General features: G+C 37.2%; 1 protein-coding gene across 6 annotated transcripts in view; it reads left to right on the forward strand.

The window, feature by feature from the left end:
- Positions 1 to 15,259, forward strand: part of ZNF106 (zinc finger protein 106) — a 39,615-nt gene that overhangs the window by 19,795 nt on the left and 4,561 nt on the right. For 5 of the 6 annotated variants that reach the window (XM_084520406.1, XM_084520404.1, XM_084520407.1 and 2 more), the window contains 16 exons: positions 106 to 727; positions 1,507 to 1,576; positions 3,581 to 3,735; positions 3,831 to 3,891; positions 4,219 to 4,560; positions 5,102 to 5,879; positions 6,244 to 6,299; positions 6,785 to 6,930; positions 7,386 to 7,520; positions 8,397 to 8,513; positions 9,599 to 9,790; positions 11,164 to 11,226; positions 11,984 to 12,103; positions 12,565 to 12,636; positions 14,003 to 14,074; positions 14,680 to 14,826. In XM_084520406.1, coding sequence (XP_084376532.1) covers positions 106 to 727; positions 1,507 to 1,576; positions 3,581 to 3,735; positions 3,831 to 3,891; positions 4,219 to 4,560; positions 5,102 to 5,879; positions 6,244 to 6,299; positions 6,785 to 6,930; positions 7,386 to 7,520; positions 8,397 to 8,513; positions 9,599 to 9,790; positions 11,164 to 11,226; positions 11,984 to 12,103; positions 12,565 to 12,636; positions 14,003 to 14,074; positions 14,680 to 14,826 — 3,148 coding nt within the window. The remainder of the gene's footprint in view (positions 1 to 105; positions 728 to 1,506; positions 1,577 to 3,580; positions 3,736 to 3,830; positions 3,892 to 4,218; positions 4,561 to 5,101; positions 5,880 to 6,243; positions 6,300 to 6,784; positions 6,931 to 7,385; positions 7,521 to 8,396; positions 8,514 to 9,598; positions 9,791 to 11,163; positions 11,227 to 11,983; positions 12,104 to 12,564; positions 12,637 to 14,002; positions 14,075 to 14,679; positions 14,827 to 15,259) is intronic. The other variant, XM_084520408.1, reaches the window with a different exon arrangement.

The following is a 15,259-nucleotide window of genomic DNA, read 5'->3' on the forward strand; positions in this document are numbered from 1 at the left end:
ACCAGTGTAATCTCGTAAAACAATAATGTGCAACTAGGGAAGGGGGAGTCTTTTTTCAGCTGGTTTCTTACATGTGTAATTATTTTTCTTTTTTTCTTGTTAAAGGTTTGGTATAGAAATGGTGCCTCTTGTTCAAAATGATCAAGAGGGTCTAGAACTCACTGAAGAACCTGATCTGTCTACTTTGGAAGGATTCCACTGGGAAGGGATTTCCTTAGCAGTGCCTGGATCAGCCAGAAAACGTAGCTTTTCTGAAAGCAGTGTCATTGCAGACAGAAACCCTTCCACTTATAGTTTCTTCAGTGAAGAAGCCAAAACAAGACAAAGCAAGGAAAGGCAAGTAATTGCAGCCAGCCACTCACATTGCATAACATCTGCATATGAGGCAAGAGCTGACATTGAGGCTGACTTGAAACGGGAGACCTCTTCTCTTCCTTTGTCACCATTTATGTCGGAAAGAACTGAGACTACTGGAAGGAGACACAGCCTACAGGCGACCTGTGAGGTTGCAGGCCTCATAAAACAACAGCAGGAGACCCCAGATAAGAGAACACCTCTTCTTGAAAAGCAAAATGTACTGGAAATCTCAGAAGAGAATACTCTGATCTCAAATGATGTACTTCTTGCAGTGTCTAATAACATAGATGCAGCTACAGACAGTAGTTGCACATCTGGTACTGAGCAGAATGACAGCCAAGGAATTGGAAAGAAGCGAAGAGCAACAGGAGTAAGTGTACAATTTTTGTGCAACTTTGGTATGCTGAAATATGTTATTTCCATGACAGGGGTTATGACCACCTTGGAATGATATCTGTAAGGAGGGCTTTTTCTTCATTTGATTGTCTAGTAGATTGATAAGCTCAAGCTAATTAGTTTATTTGACTTAGTTTTTAAGAATCTTTTTCATTTCAGTGTTCTTTTTAGCGCAGGACTTTTGCTTAATCTTTTTAACTAGCAGGAACAGCAAATGCTCTCTAATTTGGTAATTGCTACACTATGCTAGTAAACAAGATTTGTTAAAATATTTTAAAATTATGTACTTTAAATGAGGTAAAAAATATTAAAGATCTAAGCCACAACTTTCATCTGAATTTGTTTCATTTTCTCCAATCAAAATAATCAGACTGGTTTTGTTATATGCAGAAACTAAGAATTTTAATTCCTTGGTGATTTCATTCTTTACACTATCAATTAAATCTGTGAAGCAGAAAATTGGAACCACGTGTATTATTGGACATCTGATCATGTAGAAGGCTGCCTGCTTATTTAATATTTCATCCTAGTTGACATGAAAATATTGGCACCCACTTTATTACCCTCCCTACTTCTAAGAGGAGAGGGAAGGACAAATTATGTGAAAACGTACAGAGTTGTATATTTTCTTCCCTGTGGGTACAAGTGATGCTTCTTGAGAATGTGATTGTTTGATTTCTTGATTTAGGCAAAATTGCCATTGCAACTTCTTTTAATAAAGGTGGTTTTTGTTTTGTGTTTTTTTCTTTGTAGGAGGGATCTTCTCCTGAAATCCCCAGTCTAGAAAGAAATAATAAAAGAAGAAAAATCAAAGGTAAAAAAGGTGAGTGACTGTCATGAATATATTTGTCTAGGATAGAGGTTACAAATACCTAGTAGTATTCTGACTTGGCTAAAATGGCAGTTCCTTAATGTTACTTTGGTGCTTCTTGGCTCTTACTGAAGGTTATAGGGTGTACTCCTATCAGGCCTGCGAGACCTGTAAGATTAGAGCCAGAGCAACGAGGTACAGTGAAGTCCCTTCTCTCTCTATCGTGCTGTGGGAGTCCTGACTTCCAGAGAGCTACTGAAATTCAAAGCAGTGGAAGAACCCACTGGTACATTCCTCTCTAAATAATGTTCTAATTTTTCCATTTTACAGTACAAGATGCAGAGGAACAGGGGTTGACATTTCTGGATTCTTCCCAATTTGTACCATTGCCTAACAAGCCTTTTGTATCTCTTAATACCTGTTGGTGGCTTGCTCAAAAGTATACATGTTTAGAGGCATTCAGGATGAGCCCTGACTTAATGAAGTTGTCCCTAGTGTTGCCTTCTACTGTCATCATAACACATTCTTCTCTAAAGAGTCCCATGTTAATGTCAGAGGTTGTTTCTAAGAGACTTCCTTCCTGCTTGCAGTTCATGTTCACAGTTGCACAGATGGGACCTGTGTTTTCCCCCGCTCAGGGGAAAGCATCTTGCTGCCACTCCTGACAGAAGTTATGAAGGGAAAAGAACATCCATCACTCCATTTTAGTTCAGTAGTTCAGCTTTTGTGTTCTTCTTCTGGATGTTCTTACCAGAAAACTTGTACAGGAGCCACTGAGTCACCTGGGCTGTGTTCAGTTTTGACTATTCCTGCCCTGAATGTAATTGAAATTAATATGGAATGCCTCATTCCTTCCTTCCTTCTCCTCATTAAAGAAAGCAGCTCTGATCTTGGCATTAGACAGGCCTTTTTCAAAAAAATCTAACCTGTCTATATCACCACATAGCAAAACTAATTATCTGTCTTTTAGGAAGAATAGTTTCTTTGGGAGCTCAATCATTACATCAACGTCTGGGAGCTTTAGGACCAGAAGCTTAGTTTTCTTAACTAAGCTACAAACACAACTTTCAAATGTTCCATTTCTCTCTCTCTCTTTTTTTTTTTTTTTAATTTTCTTATTTTCTATTGAGTTGTTCAGAATGCAGGGCAGTTAATATGGGTCTTGTAGGAGCTAGTTTTTCCCTATGTGAAAAGGTATTTTTTTATCAGCCTGTATCTTCAATGACTACTGTCTATAACAGAGACTACTACTCTAATAATGCATTTGACATAGAGCAAAGTAATGAAAAAGAGAGACTTTTCTATCACTGTGTCATTGTGTAAATCTTCTAAAAGAAACTATAACCTGAATGAAGCTGAGCAGTGCACAGACTGAAACTTAATTGGCTTGAAACATCTCTGTAGTGAAATCTTTGAAAAAGGAGGATCTTTTATTGAGTACAGAGCTTGGAAACTGTTGTGAGATTGCAAATGCAAGTCTCGCTGCCCAAATGCTATCTTGGATAGTACGTGGTTTTAGCATTTGTTTCCTTTTGTCTTCATATGTCTTTTCATGGCCTCTGAATTAACTGAATAACTTATTTCATGTTTAGTTTAAGTTAGTCTCTGCCTTTTTGATTACATTAATGAAAATTGTGTACTTGTACTTTATATGTATTTATACTTCAACAAAAGATCTTTGTGGAAGAGGGTGACTTCTTTTGTTCAATAAATTAAGTCAATGCTGGCAAAACTGCAATTAAAAAAAAGTTAATAGGGTCAAAGTTGAGATCCCATAAAGAGAAGTTCTTGATTTTACTCTTCTTCCATGTAATACATGAATGTTCCTGTGTGTACTCTTCAGCCTCTTTTGCAACTATTAATGCTTGACTTAATCTATGTTTTCACATTCAGAGGTGATAGTATTTAGTGATCACGTGTAATTTATTTCAATGTATTGCCATATACAATTATTGCTAAATTATATGTTGTGTGGTTGTGGGGTTTTTTTTGTTTTTTTTTGTTTTTTTTTTTCAGAACGTTCTCAGGTAGACCAGTTGTTGGCTATTTCACTGAGGGAGGAAGAATTAAGCAAGTCCCTGAGTAGCGTGGACAGCAGTCTCTTGCAGGCTAGGGCTGCCCTGCAGGCTGCATATGTTGAGGTTCAACGGTTCCTTGTATTAAAGCAACAGGTAACAGTAGGCTTTTGAGATTGTCTGACCTAGAAGTTAGCAGCCTGAGAAGCTGCCTTAAGTAGAATTTATTTAAATCACTACTTTTTTTGCAGATAACAATGGAAATGAGCACACTGAGAAGCCAGAGAATCCGGATTTTGCAAGGGCTACAAGGTAGGACATACTAACAAACTACAGCAGTGGAATGCTAACTTGCATGTTCTTTGAACTTGGTGTCTAGTAAAAATTGCATGTAACTAGAGTTGATTCATTTAAAATGTGGAACAAAATGGAGGGCTTTCCATATTTAAGTCTTTATTGTTCAGGTATGATCTGTTGTCTTTGGTAATGTTGTATAGTGGTTGTCTTGCACTTTTTTCTCTTCCTTATCTGTTTGCCAGAAAAAAAGAGCTCTTGGAACCACTGACTTTTATTGCAAGAATCTGTAAGTTATGAATGTGTTTTTGTTCTTTTTTTTTTCTTCACCTCTTTTGCCATTAGAAACATATGAACCTTCTGAATTGCCAGAGCAACTTTCCAGCAGTGTCTCAAGTGAGAGAAGAAATAGCAAATCTCAGGTGGCAGCTGATTTGATTCCTGCGGGCTCCTTCTTGCCCCTTTTGGACACTTTGTCTCCTGTACCTCCACTGGGAGCTTCTGTTCGTGTCAACACACCAACACCATTCCAGTCATCCTCTAGCCTCACACTGACTACTCCTGCAGATTCCTCAGTACAAGTTAAACGAGAACCCGTGTCTCCAAAAGGCTCGGAAGAAAATATGAATTGTGTACTCGAGAACTCTTTATGTGTTTCACGAACAGAAGTTGTGGAGCAGAAGGAAGGTATGTGTGGCTTTTATTTGCTTTAAAAATAGTGATAAGAAAATGTGGGAAATGTTTTTTTTTTTTTTTTTTTTTTTTTTCCCCAGAAGAATACAAGTTGGGTGTCAAACCCGCAGCCTGTTGTGCAGGAATAAACTCCCGTAGGCTTGTGTAGTCCTTTTGCAACTTAATACTCTTAGAAGGTGGGACCATTCTTACAACATATCCAGATGGACTCCATTTTTTAATTGTTAAATACATGCAAATTGTCTTTTTCTCAGAAATCTAAAAGCATTCAGTCAGACAGTGACTTAAATGATTTGCCCCATTCCTTTGATTCTGTGTACACAGGTAAACATGTTATTTCCTAGCTATATTTTTTTTAAAGGATGGATAGCTAATTGAAATAGCATATCTGCTTGTGTACCTATCCTTTAAACACATAGGAGTATGTGCTTTACGTGCACATTTAAGTATAAACAGAAAATTGCACGGAAAGCAAACTTTGAATAAATATTTATTGCTGTGGAGATCAAATATAACACTAGTCTCTTTTCTTCAGAAGAGATCAGCCAGAACAATTCTGTGTATCCAGTTATCTCTGCAACCATATCCCTGTCAGAACTGGCAGCTTGTTTCCAACAAACTAATCAAAATGTTCAGAAGCCTGCTGAGGACAGGGGAAAAGATGGAATTTCTGAAAATCCTTCTCATTCGTTGTCTGATTTCAGCAAGAGAGAAGCAAGTGATAAAGTGGCTGAAAGCTTTTTACTGGATCAGTGTAGCACCTCACTTCCAGATCGTTCAGTCCTTCCAGAAATGCCCGTGGATAAAACCCCCAAACTGTCAGCAGATGTGTCTGAACAACAGACAGCAAACACTCTAGTCCCCGCAGAAAAAGGGAACAGGAGGAGAAGAAAGTTAAGGAAAAAGAAAACTCTGAGGGCAACTCATGTGCCAGAGAACAGTGACACAGAACAGGATGTAAACGACCCTAAGCCCATCCGGAAACTCAAGAGTGGAAAGGTTTCTAAAGGAGAAAAAGTCACTACATCCACTCCTCCAAAGCAAGAGAATGGAGCTACTACTCAAGCAACAAGAAACAGAGATGAGAACGATAGTGATGCTTCTCTGGAACTAGTGGAAATTGCAACGCCACAATGCGAGGTGGTTGACATTGGTTCATCAGAATCAGGAGATGAGAAACCAGACAGCCCATCAAAGAGGGAGTCACGCAGCTCTGTGGACCAAGCAGTCCTAGAGGCATCTTGCTCAGGTTATGATGAAGTGAGCTCTACCAGTGAGATTGGCACAAACTATAGGGATGATGTGAAAAAAAGGTGAGATTAGTGCTCAAAAGCATTAAACAATATAAATATATATTTTTCCTATTCAGAAAGTTTTACAAGATCAGTAAGTTTTAATTTAATTCAGAAATGAAATGAGAGAGAATGTCTTCCTCTATATGTCATAAATTAAATTTGCTTCTTTGATCCTCCAAACAAATGTGTACTGTTCTCTCCCAGTTTCTCTGATAATTGGAACATGGCCCTACTGCATGGAAACTATATTTTTGAGCTTACCTGTTTTAGGCTTTTTTTCTGCATAGTGCAGAGTCCTGTGTTCTGGAGTATTACTTATACCATTGTCTCATCTGAAAATGAGCAAAGTCTAATCTTTCTACTCTTATTTTCTGTGTTACAGTGTAGCTGAGACACAGACTTCAATATCATCACTAAGAGGATCAAAGAACTCATCTGGTATATCTTTTAAGCTTTTCATCTTGTACTTTTTATGATATATTGCAAGAATTCCAGTTATGTCTAGATTAAACTGCTTCTAGAGGAATTTAGCCCTGAAGGCAAAAACCTGCACTAAAAAAAATGAAGTGTGAAGTGATAAATGCTCACTTACCCTGTCCCTTGTTGAATGCTTTGTGCCTTGAGTCCTTACCACCCCATTCCACACAAACACTTCTACACAGTCTCCATAGAGCTGTCAGATAAAAACTAATACAATCCTTTAGTTATTTGAAAGATCTTTCTGGGCTTTATGTTTTACAAAGATATTTCTGGTATTTTATATTACATTCTGCTACTTACAAGGCTCCAGCTGAGAACTGCAGTGAAATCTGACTACAAAGATGCTGAGCCCCCATAATAGTTCTGCTGTTTGGTAACACAAAGAAACAGTGTTTGCTTGAGTTCGTTCAAGTAATCCAAGTGCATGTGTCTCTATCCTGCAGAAGTGTCGTCAGAGCCAGGTGAGGATGAAGAACCTACAGAGGGGAACTTTGAAGGACACCTGGCTGCAGTGAATGCTATTCAGATTTTTGGGAATTTATTGTACACCTGCTCTGCAGACAAAACTGTTTGTGCTTACAATCTGGTTGTAAGTAAGGTTGTGACGTTGGTTTAAGAGTAATTCCAGTCACAAGGTAGCAACTCTGTTTTTATAAAGCCTTATTATGTAATTAAGGAAGTTGCAGCTCTTTTGAGTGCTTAAATTTTTTACTCTTTTTCTTCAAACTTCTCTTCCTCTCCCCTTCCACTGTTTCACCCCATGAGAGGGGTAAGAGGACATTGTTGCATGTCCTAACGTTTTTGTTAGCTCTCCCACACTGCTCTGTTAGATCACAGAATGGTTGAGGTTGGAAAAGACCTCTGGAGATCATCTAGTTCAACCCCCCTGCTCAAGCAGTTTTCCCTAGAGCACATTACCTAGCATTGTGTTGAGATGGCTTCTGAATACCTCCAGGGTAGGAGACTCCACAACCTCTCAGAGCAGACTGTCCTGAGAGATATTACAGACCTTTAGTTTGACAGACGCTATACTTTGCTTTCTAGAGCAGGAAGTGTGTGGCTATCTTTGAAGGACATACTTCGAAAGTGAACTGCCTCCTGGTCACTCAGACGAATGGGAAGAATGCTGCACTCTACACTGGTTCAAGTGATCACACTATCAACTGTTACAATATCAAGGTACTCAAAGTCTGCGGTGATTAACGTATACTGATTTTTTATGTAATGTTTCTTTGCAAATATAAATGAAACAAGCGTTTTAAACACTGAGCTGGGCATGAACTTCACTTTATACCTCAATAGAGGAGAGCAGAGGAAAAAAAAAAAAACAAAAACCAAAAAACAAACATTTAGTGATTTTACTGGTACAATCTTTTGATCTTTTGTCTAGTTCATTATTGCAGTTTTTGCCAGAATAACATGATCGGATCTCAAATATTGGGAACACTAACGTGCAGGACAGTTGTTTGACTGTGAATACTGAATTTGCCTTAATTGTGTTTCTAACTTCATTGCTTATGTAAGATGCAGCTCTCTGTAGATCAACTATTGAGAGAACAGGTGGAAGAGCATTCTGGGGCTTTTTGAAACTGGATTTCAAAGGAGAAGCTATAGGAAAGGTTGTCCAACATGCAGATGCAAGGACTATAATCATAGAATCATTAAATATCTGCTTCAGGGGGCAAACTGCCAGAGGTTTTGACTCTTAAGCTGGTGATTCATAGTAGTTTCCTGTAGAGAGAAGTTCATGGGCATTTCTTGAACTCAAGTGTGTAATGGGGTGTTTTTCATGTATGGCCTAAACTTGTATATACATTTGAGGTTGTGATTAGAAGAAAGCTTTTAGGGCTGTAACTGGTTGATGTCATCAAGTCTCAAAGATGGGAGTGAGCTGATTAAAATCAGAATCTAACTGCCAGGTGACAGCAGACACTGAGATGTTTTTCTCCTACTTTGCTAGTTCAAAAAATGTGGCTGGTGGGTGAAAATTATTGTTTAGGCTTTTTTTTTCCCTCAATTGTTTGGAAAACTTTCAACAATACTTTCTATTGCCAGACCAAAGAATGCATGGAACAGTTTAAACTGGAAGATCGAGTGCTCTGTTTACACAGCAGATGGCGAATCCTTTATGCAGGCCTTGCTAACGGCAATGTAGTTACCTTCAGCATAAAGGTTAGTTTGTTCAAATATTGGCATATAAAAGCCTGTTGTGATGCTGTTTCTCTCCACTTTTTGTTTATTTCATTTCTTTCTCTTGAGTAGTAAGTATATTTGTAATTAAAGTATTTTGGTATAAGTGGTTATTTTTGGCCCCGCGTTTTGGCCCTTGATTTTGTTAGTGCCTAGAGTTGTCCCATCTCCCCTGTCTTCCAGTTGCCTTTCTCTTAACTGCAGCGGTGATGTCATATTTTTCTTAGTGATACTAAGGTTCCACCTAGTCTACCAGTTGTGCGTTATGAGGATTTGCTGACAGAGATGATTATTTGTGAATCTTCCTGTGAATCCTTTCTTGCCTGTGAAAGTAGTGTGAGAGATTTGAATGTGTTGCTGCTTTGACCTGCTCCATTTACAGTTTTAGGGACTTGTTTGTATGAGTTTCTAGCAAAGAAGCCTAAACAGCAGCCCTGATATTTAAAAGAGAATAAAAATTGTTTAAGTGAATTATTACTCTGATTATTCTTTTTATGGAGCCTTGACTAATTTCTCAAATTTATCCTTTCTTTACTTTTTATGCCCAAGTTTTATGGATCTACTAAGCTTTCTTGACTTGAGTATTAATGTCCTAGCGGAATATCTTAAATTGTCTTCAGAAAACTCTTATCTTATATCCATTGTGAGGGAAAATGTCTTTCTTACTATAAAATCATTTGCTTTTTAAGTACTGTGAAATATCCTAGAGGCTTTGATTTCATTAATGAACTTTGAGAAGAGATGCATGTGTGTGCTCGCATGTGTTTTTCTCTCTAAATACTACTTTCTGCTTGTTTTAATTCTGAAGGAGGACTTACTGGACTTTTGCTCAATAATTAAGGTGGTTGTTTTTTAAATACAGAAAATCAAAGCCCAACATTAGGAGTTATTTCCTCAGTTTGGAAACTTAGTTGTTAAGATGTAACTCCTACCACTGTTGATATGCAGTGTTACTGATCTGAAATCAGATACTATACCAAGTACCTCACAGAAAGGACTCAGCAGTCTACAGTCAGTGCCATAGCAAAGTTTTAATTCTTAAATACAATTTTTTCCTCCCCTAACAGAACAACAAGCAAGTTGACACCTTTGAATGCCATGGCCCTAGAGCAGTGAGCTGCCTAGCCACAGCTCAGGAAGGAGCACGCAAGTTGTTGGTAGTGGGCTCCTACGACTGCACCATCAGTGTGCGAGATGCACGGAATGGGCTGCTTCTCAGAACTCTGGAAGGTCACAGCAAGACTATACTCTGCATGAAGGCAAGTGTCTCCAAAAATACGTTTTTGACAAAAAATTCATAGAGCTGTTCTTCTTGTACTTCTTCATCTAATAGTGAGCAGATCATGGTAGGGAATAGATTATTTCTGTACCTTAAATAATAAAAACTGAGAAATTTGGTAGGAAAACTCTGTCTTGCTGCCATGTCTCATGTTCCCATCATAAATGCTGATATTTGTGTGAATGCTTATTTCATGTTGTTAGATGATTCAGGCAATCTTTTAATTTGAGTTCCTTGAAATGGGAGAATATAGGGAAAGTTGGGGAAAAGGTGAAGGTAGCTTTCACATACTTTGATTGTACAAACCTCTTTGGAAATCAGGGAAGAAAAATGTAACTCTGGAAAAATATTTTTCATTTTTAACAGAAGAATCACTATTCATTCTAGTCTAAATACAGTCTTTACATAAATTGTGGTTATTTACAGGCTAGGCTTGGAACTTTTAATCTGCTGAGCATGGATGTATTTTAGGACACTGGTAAAAGGACTTCATTACTGGTATAGCCTTCTGTCCTCACAGCATCACATATATCACATTTCAGATAATGTGACTTGTTTATAATTGTTTTAATTGTATTGTTCTAAATGACATAAGCATGCCCACTTAATGATTTCTTTATTGTTCAGCCTGATAGACGTAACATGAAGTGTTTGAGGTTACAGATTGGAATATAAGTTTGTCTGTCTGCTTTGCTCAGACCACAGTCATCTACAGATAGGGGAGGACTGTTCTATAAATTTTGTTTATCTTTGAAATGAAGCAGTGGCACAGCCTTTGCCCTGTGAACTCTGTCCAGCTTGTGTGTCAGCATCCTGTGGTCCCTCTGTGATCCACAGTGGATCTGTTGAGCTTTCTTTCTATACTAGTACTTGTCAGGAGCACTGTCTTAAGTTACCAAAGTGCACCACAGATTCAGTATTTCCAGGAAGCATTGGGCTTTTTTGTGCTTGTGGGGAGCTGTATTCTGCATTTGGTTCACTGGGTCTCTGATCTGCTTAGCTATCCTTGGTAACAGTCCATGGGTAGGATGACATAGCCTGGTGGGCTGCAAGTTAACAGTGTCTAATTCCAATTGTGAAGTAGCAGAAGTCAATGTTAAGGTAGCTTAGAATATTTTCTAGCTCTTACATGAAGAAGCATGTGTACATTTTTTCATACTCAGTTGATTTTTTTGGGCCTGCCAGATACAGGAAATACTATGGTGCAGCTTCAAATTGAGCAGAACCTGAATCCTTTGCTTGCCCATTTTCATGTCTGCTACAGAAATAAAGAATATTCTTTTTATTTTTTGAAAGGTTGTGAATGATCTGGTATTCAGTGGTTCCAGTGATATTCTTTTTATTTTTTGAAAGGTTGTGAATGATCTGGTATTCAGTGGTTCCAGTGATCAGTCTGTCCATGCCCACAACATTCATGTAAGTCTCATATATGAAGTTGGAATGATTTCTGCTGTTAAGACAGTGAAAACTATCTATAATGTCTACTGACTGTGCTATAACGTCGGTATTTTAAAAAATTCTGAATGTTAGTGGAAAAAATACCTTTCAGAAAAGGTAGTCATATGATTTTGTTAATGTGACAAAGCACTATAGTAATTAAGGGGGGAAGTAGAAGGTAAAATACCTTGGGAAACACCCATTAAACTTGATTCTTGTAATATGACATACAGCACCCTTTTATCTGGGGATCTTGGTTTTACAAATACTACTACAAAGGTGTGCTGATAATGTGGAAAGGGTTTTTGTAGCTATGCAATGAGTGAGACTAGAACTTACCACAGCTTTACTTAGATTCCCCCAAAAATTGTTTATTTCTCAGTATTTAGCTAAATTTGCTCAATGATTTTTTTGGCTACATAAATACTCCTAGTACTAATAGCAGAGTACCATTTGCAGGATAGGTGGGAACATGTAGCTAATGATGGAAAGAGGGGAAGAAGTCTTTTCATAGTGGCATGCATTTCTATTGGACTTGGAATGTCTTTTTGTTAAGCAAAGAAAAGGATAAATCGTATTTGATCATGATTTAGAAGTGCTTTTACAGGAAGTCTGATAAAAGGTGTTTCTGTTCTGTGAGTGGTGAGCATTGAAGCTAGATACCCTATCAATGTAAAACTAAAATTGTTCTGTTTAATTTTGAAATATATATTGTCTCTGCATTTTCTTGGCACAGACTGGAGAACTGGTACGGATCTATAAAGGCCATAACCATGCAGTAACAGTTGTGAACATTCTGGGGAAAGTGATGGTGACAGCATGTCTAGATAAATTTGTTCGTGTTTATGAACTACAGGTAAGAGAATAGCTGGTTATTACTGAAATTTATATAATGTGTTAATGGTTTCAGGGTCAAATGTAGAGGTCATCTTTGTGCTTACAGTTCTCCAGCCCATTGATTTTTTTCCCGTCGCTCAGAATTAATTTGGTTTTACCAGCCGAAATACATGGTTTTAAAAGAGCTTAACCTAAACCATTTTTTCAGAGCTTGGTTTATCCAAGGGCTATGACAGCCCAGAAAAGTGGGCAAATGTTAGTTTTGTCTGTATGAGAAACCAAGTGCTTGGTTGGACAGAAAGGGTTACAGAAGTAATGCAAGTAAAATAGTGAGCTTTCCTAGAGGCTACAAAGCTTGGAATCCACCAGCGCGGGCATGGGTTGCTACTCAGGAAACTTTTTTAGGAAGCATCATCATTTGCTGTGAAAAATACATATTAACTGTCATGCCATTAAATGCCTGTTTCTGTTCCTTTCAAGTCACATGACCGCTTGCAAGTCTATGGAGGCCACACAGACATGATCATGTGTATGACCATCCATAAGAGCATGGTAACTTCCTTCTTCTTACTGGGTTGTTATATCCACGCGCATATAGACAGTTTTATTTTTTTCGGATAATGAAATCAACTTGCTCTCTAACTAAGACAGAGGTATTTAGAAGTGGCAGCTAAAAATCTGCTACAGAAGCTTTGTATTTATGTAACAGTATTGTCAGGGGGAAAATTACCTTCTAGCTTACTGTCATTTTAAAACAGTAGTTCTGTTTACAATTATGATTACAATGAAGAATATAGAAATAAATAGTAAAATATTTCCTCTTTTCAAGCATCAGTTCTGTTTGTCGTCTATGAAAGACAGTGAAACAGATGCTAGAGAAAAACTTCACTTATGGTCAAATCTAGTAACCCTTCAAAGGACTTAGGCAAAGTTAGGCAATGGACTTACGTGTACAGATTCTGTCATGTGTCTGCACTGCAAGATAGGATTCTGAAGTACTTCTAAATAAATACTTCGATGAAATAGTCATTAAGCGCACTTACTTGCCTGATGTGTAGGAATTTCCCAACTTTTTTCTGGATTATAAAATAAAAGGGTATAATAGTTATCTGTAATAACAGAAATTATCTATGAATTGGAATATCTATAGCACTAGCTTCACTTCTCATGTGAGTGAGATGAAGAGCTAAGTGCATCCAGGCTATGTGCTGACAGTCTGAGACTGGAACTCTCCCACACTAATAGTCTGTTTGGGGCACTCTGAAATCAGAGAAGTGTTCAGATGAGCAGCTTTTGAAGAGTGAAGGACAATAATTTTCTGTAATAGTGTAAGAAGTACTAAGTAAGTCTCTTACCCAGAGCAGATTGGCAGTTATATTCCAGTGATGAGTTTCCAGTAGGCAGAAAGACTTGAAATAAACAACAAATTAAATCTTCATCTTCTTGAGTTTTCTGTATTATGTGAAGACTTGGTTTTATTAATTAATCTTTATTGTAGTACAAGAATCTTCTTTCTGAGAATCTGATGTTCTTGCTCACCTTTCCACACCATCCTTTTTTTTATATTCATTTAACCAGTTAAGCCCTGGAAGTATATTTAATGTGACATTTATACATAAGATTCTTTGCTTTTCTCCACTTCAGTGGCTAGTAACATTGTATTTTTGTTTTCTGAACTCTTACACAAATAATAATATCAATGATAGAAAATATGGAAATATTTCTTATTCATTAGTAGTTTTTTTATAAGCTATAAACGCAAATCTCAAAAGAATTAACTTAGACACATTTTAAAAATTTGGAAAACTTGCACGTTGATATTTTGTTGTTCTTCTCCTAACATACTTAAGCTTCTTGCAAAATTTGACTTCATTTTTTCTATTATTCCCAACTTGCTTCAAAAATATTTCTTTTACAGATCTACACTGGATGCTATGATGGCAGTGTCAGAGCTGTGAGGCTTAATCTCATGCAGAATTATCGTTGCTGGGTGAGCAAAATGTTTTTAGCCTTGCTTTGTTGCAATTTTTAACCTAATTTTCTGGAGGTGGTCACTAGTCAATCTTGGATAAATTGAGCTCTAATTTACTATAACTCAGTCTTTTACCTATATATATATATCATATATATATCATCATGACCTTTTTATGTGTGTGCTTTGGGGCAAGTCAATAATAGGGTCTTAAATTATTTTTCTTTTGTGCAGTCTTTAGATAGTGGCATGTAATTCTTTAAAACATTACAAAAAAAAAGTCAGCTGAGTGACACAGAAAAACTATTTTACTTTGCTAAGTAAGTTCAATTAAATTTCCAATGGCTTTGTCTAAGATAAATTTAAATTCTGTAAAGGCTAAGTTCCTTTCTTCCTCCTTCCATTCTTACTGATGGCATAAGTTTGGTTAGAGGCAGTAAGAATCTCTGTAAAATGTAAATTAAAAGAAGAGACCACTGAGAATAACAATGGAATAAGAAGGTTAAAAGTTATAGGAGGCATGTGTGTGAGCAGTCATGACAGAATATTGCTGAGGTGCAAGAATAAAAGCATTAACTAAAGTTCTTTTTCCCTAAGTTATTCTGGCATGTTTTTTCTTCCAGTGGCATGGATGTTCACTGATCTTTGGCGTTGTCGACCATCTGAAACAACACTTGCTAACTGACCACACCAACCCAAATTTTCAGACCCTAAAATGTCGTTGGAAGAACTGTGATGCTTTCTTTACTTCCAGGAAAGGTTCCAAGCAGGTGTGTGGTTGAAATAACATTGTTATATATAGAAAGATAAGAATCCTAACTACCAAGTGCTGTCACCACAAGTGTGGGACTTCTATTTCTCTTGAAGATAGTTAAATTCTTCTATTTGTAATGGGCCTAACTGAATATAGTTACATCATACAAGGCTAACGGGGTTCAGCTTGTGATAGATGAGGAGTGCAGCTGCCTATAACATGGATATGGTAAATTTAAAACATACTGTTCTTAAAATCTTAAATGTAAGTGGTAAAATTCTCAAAATACCAAAAGAAGTTTTGGGAACTATACCTAAGATGTTCAGTTTTTGTGGGATAAGTTTTATTGTTTAAGATGAACAAGCATCAGTTTGAAATATTTTTTTTATTCTTTTAATTTCTATTTGCACACACCCCCTTCATTTTTGTGGATGCTGATGCTGTTTGTT

This window comes from Aythya ferina, assembly GCF_964211825.1.
Source record: "Aythya ferina genome assembly, chromosome: 5".
NCBI classification, from domain to species: Eukaryota; Metazoa; Chordata; class Aves; order Anseriformes; family Anatidae; genus Aythya; species Aythya ferina.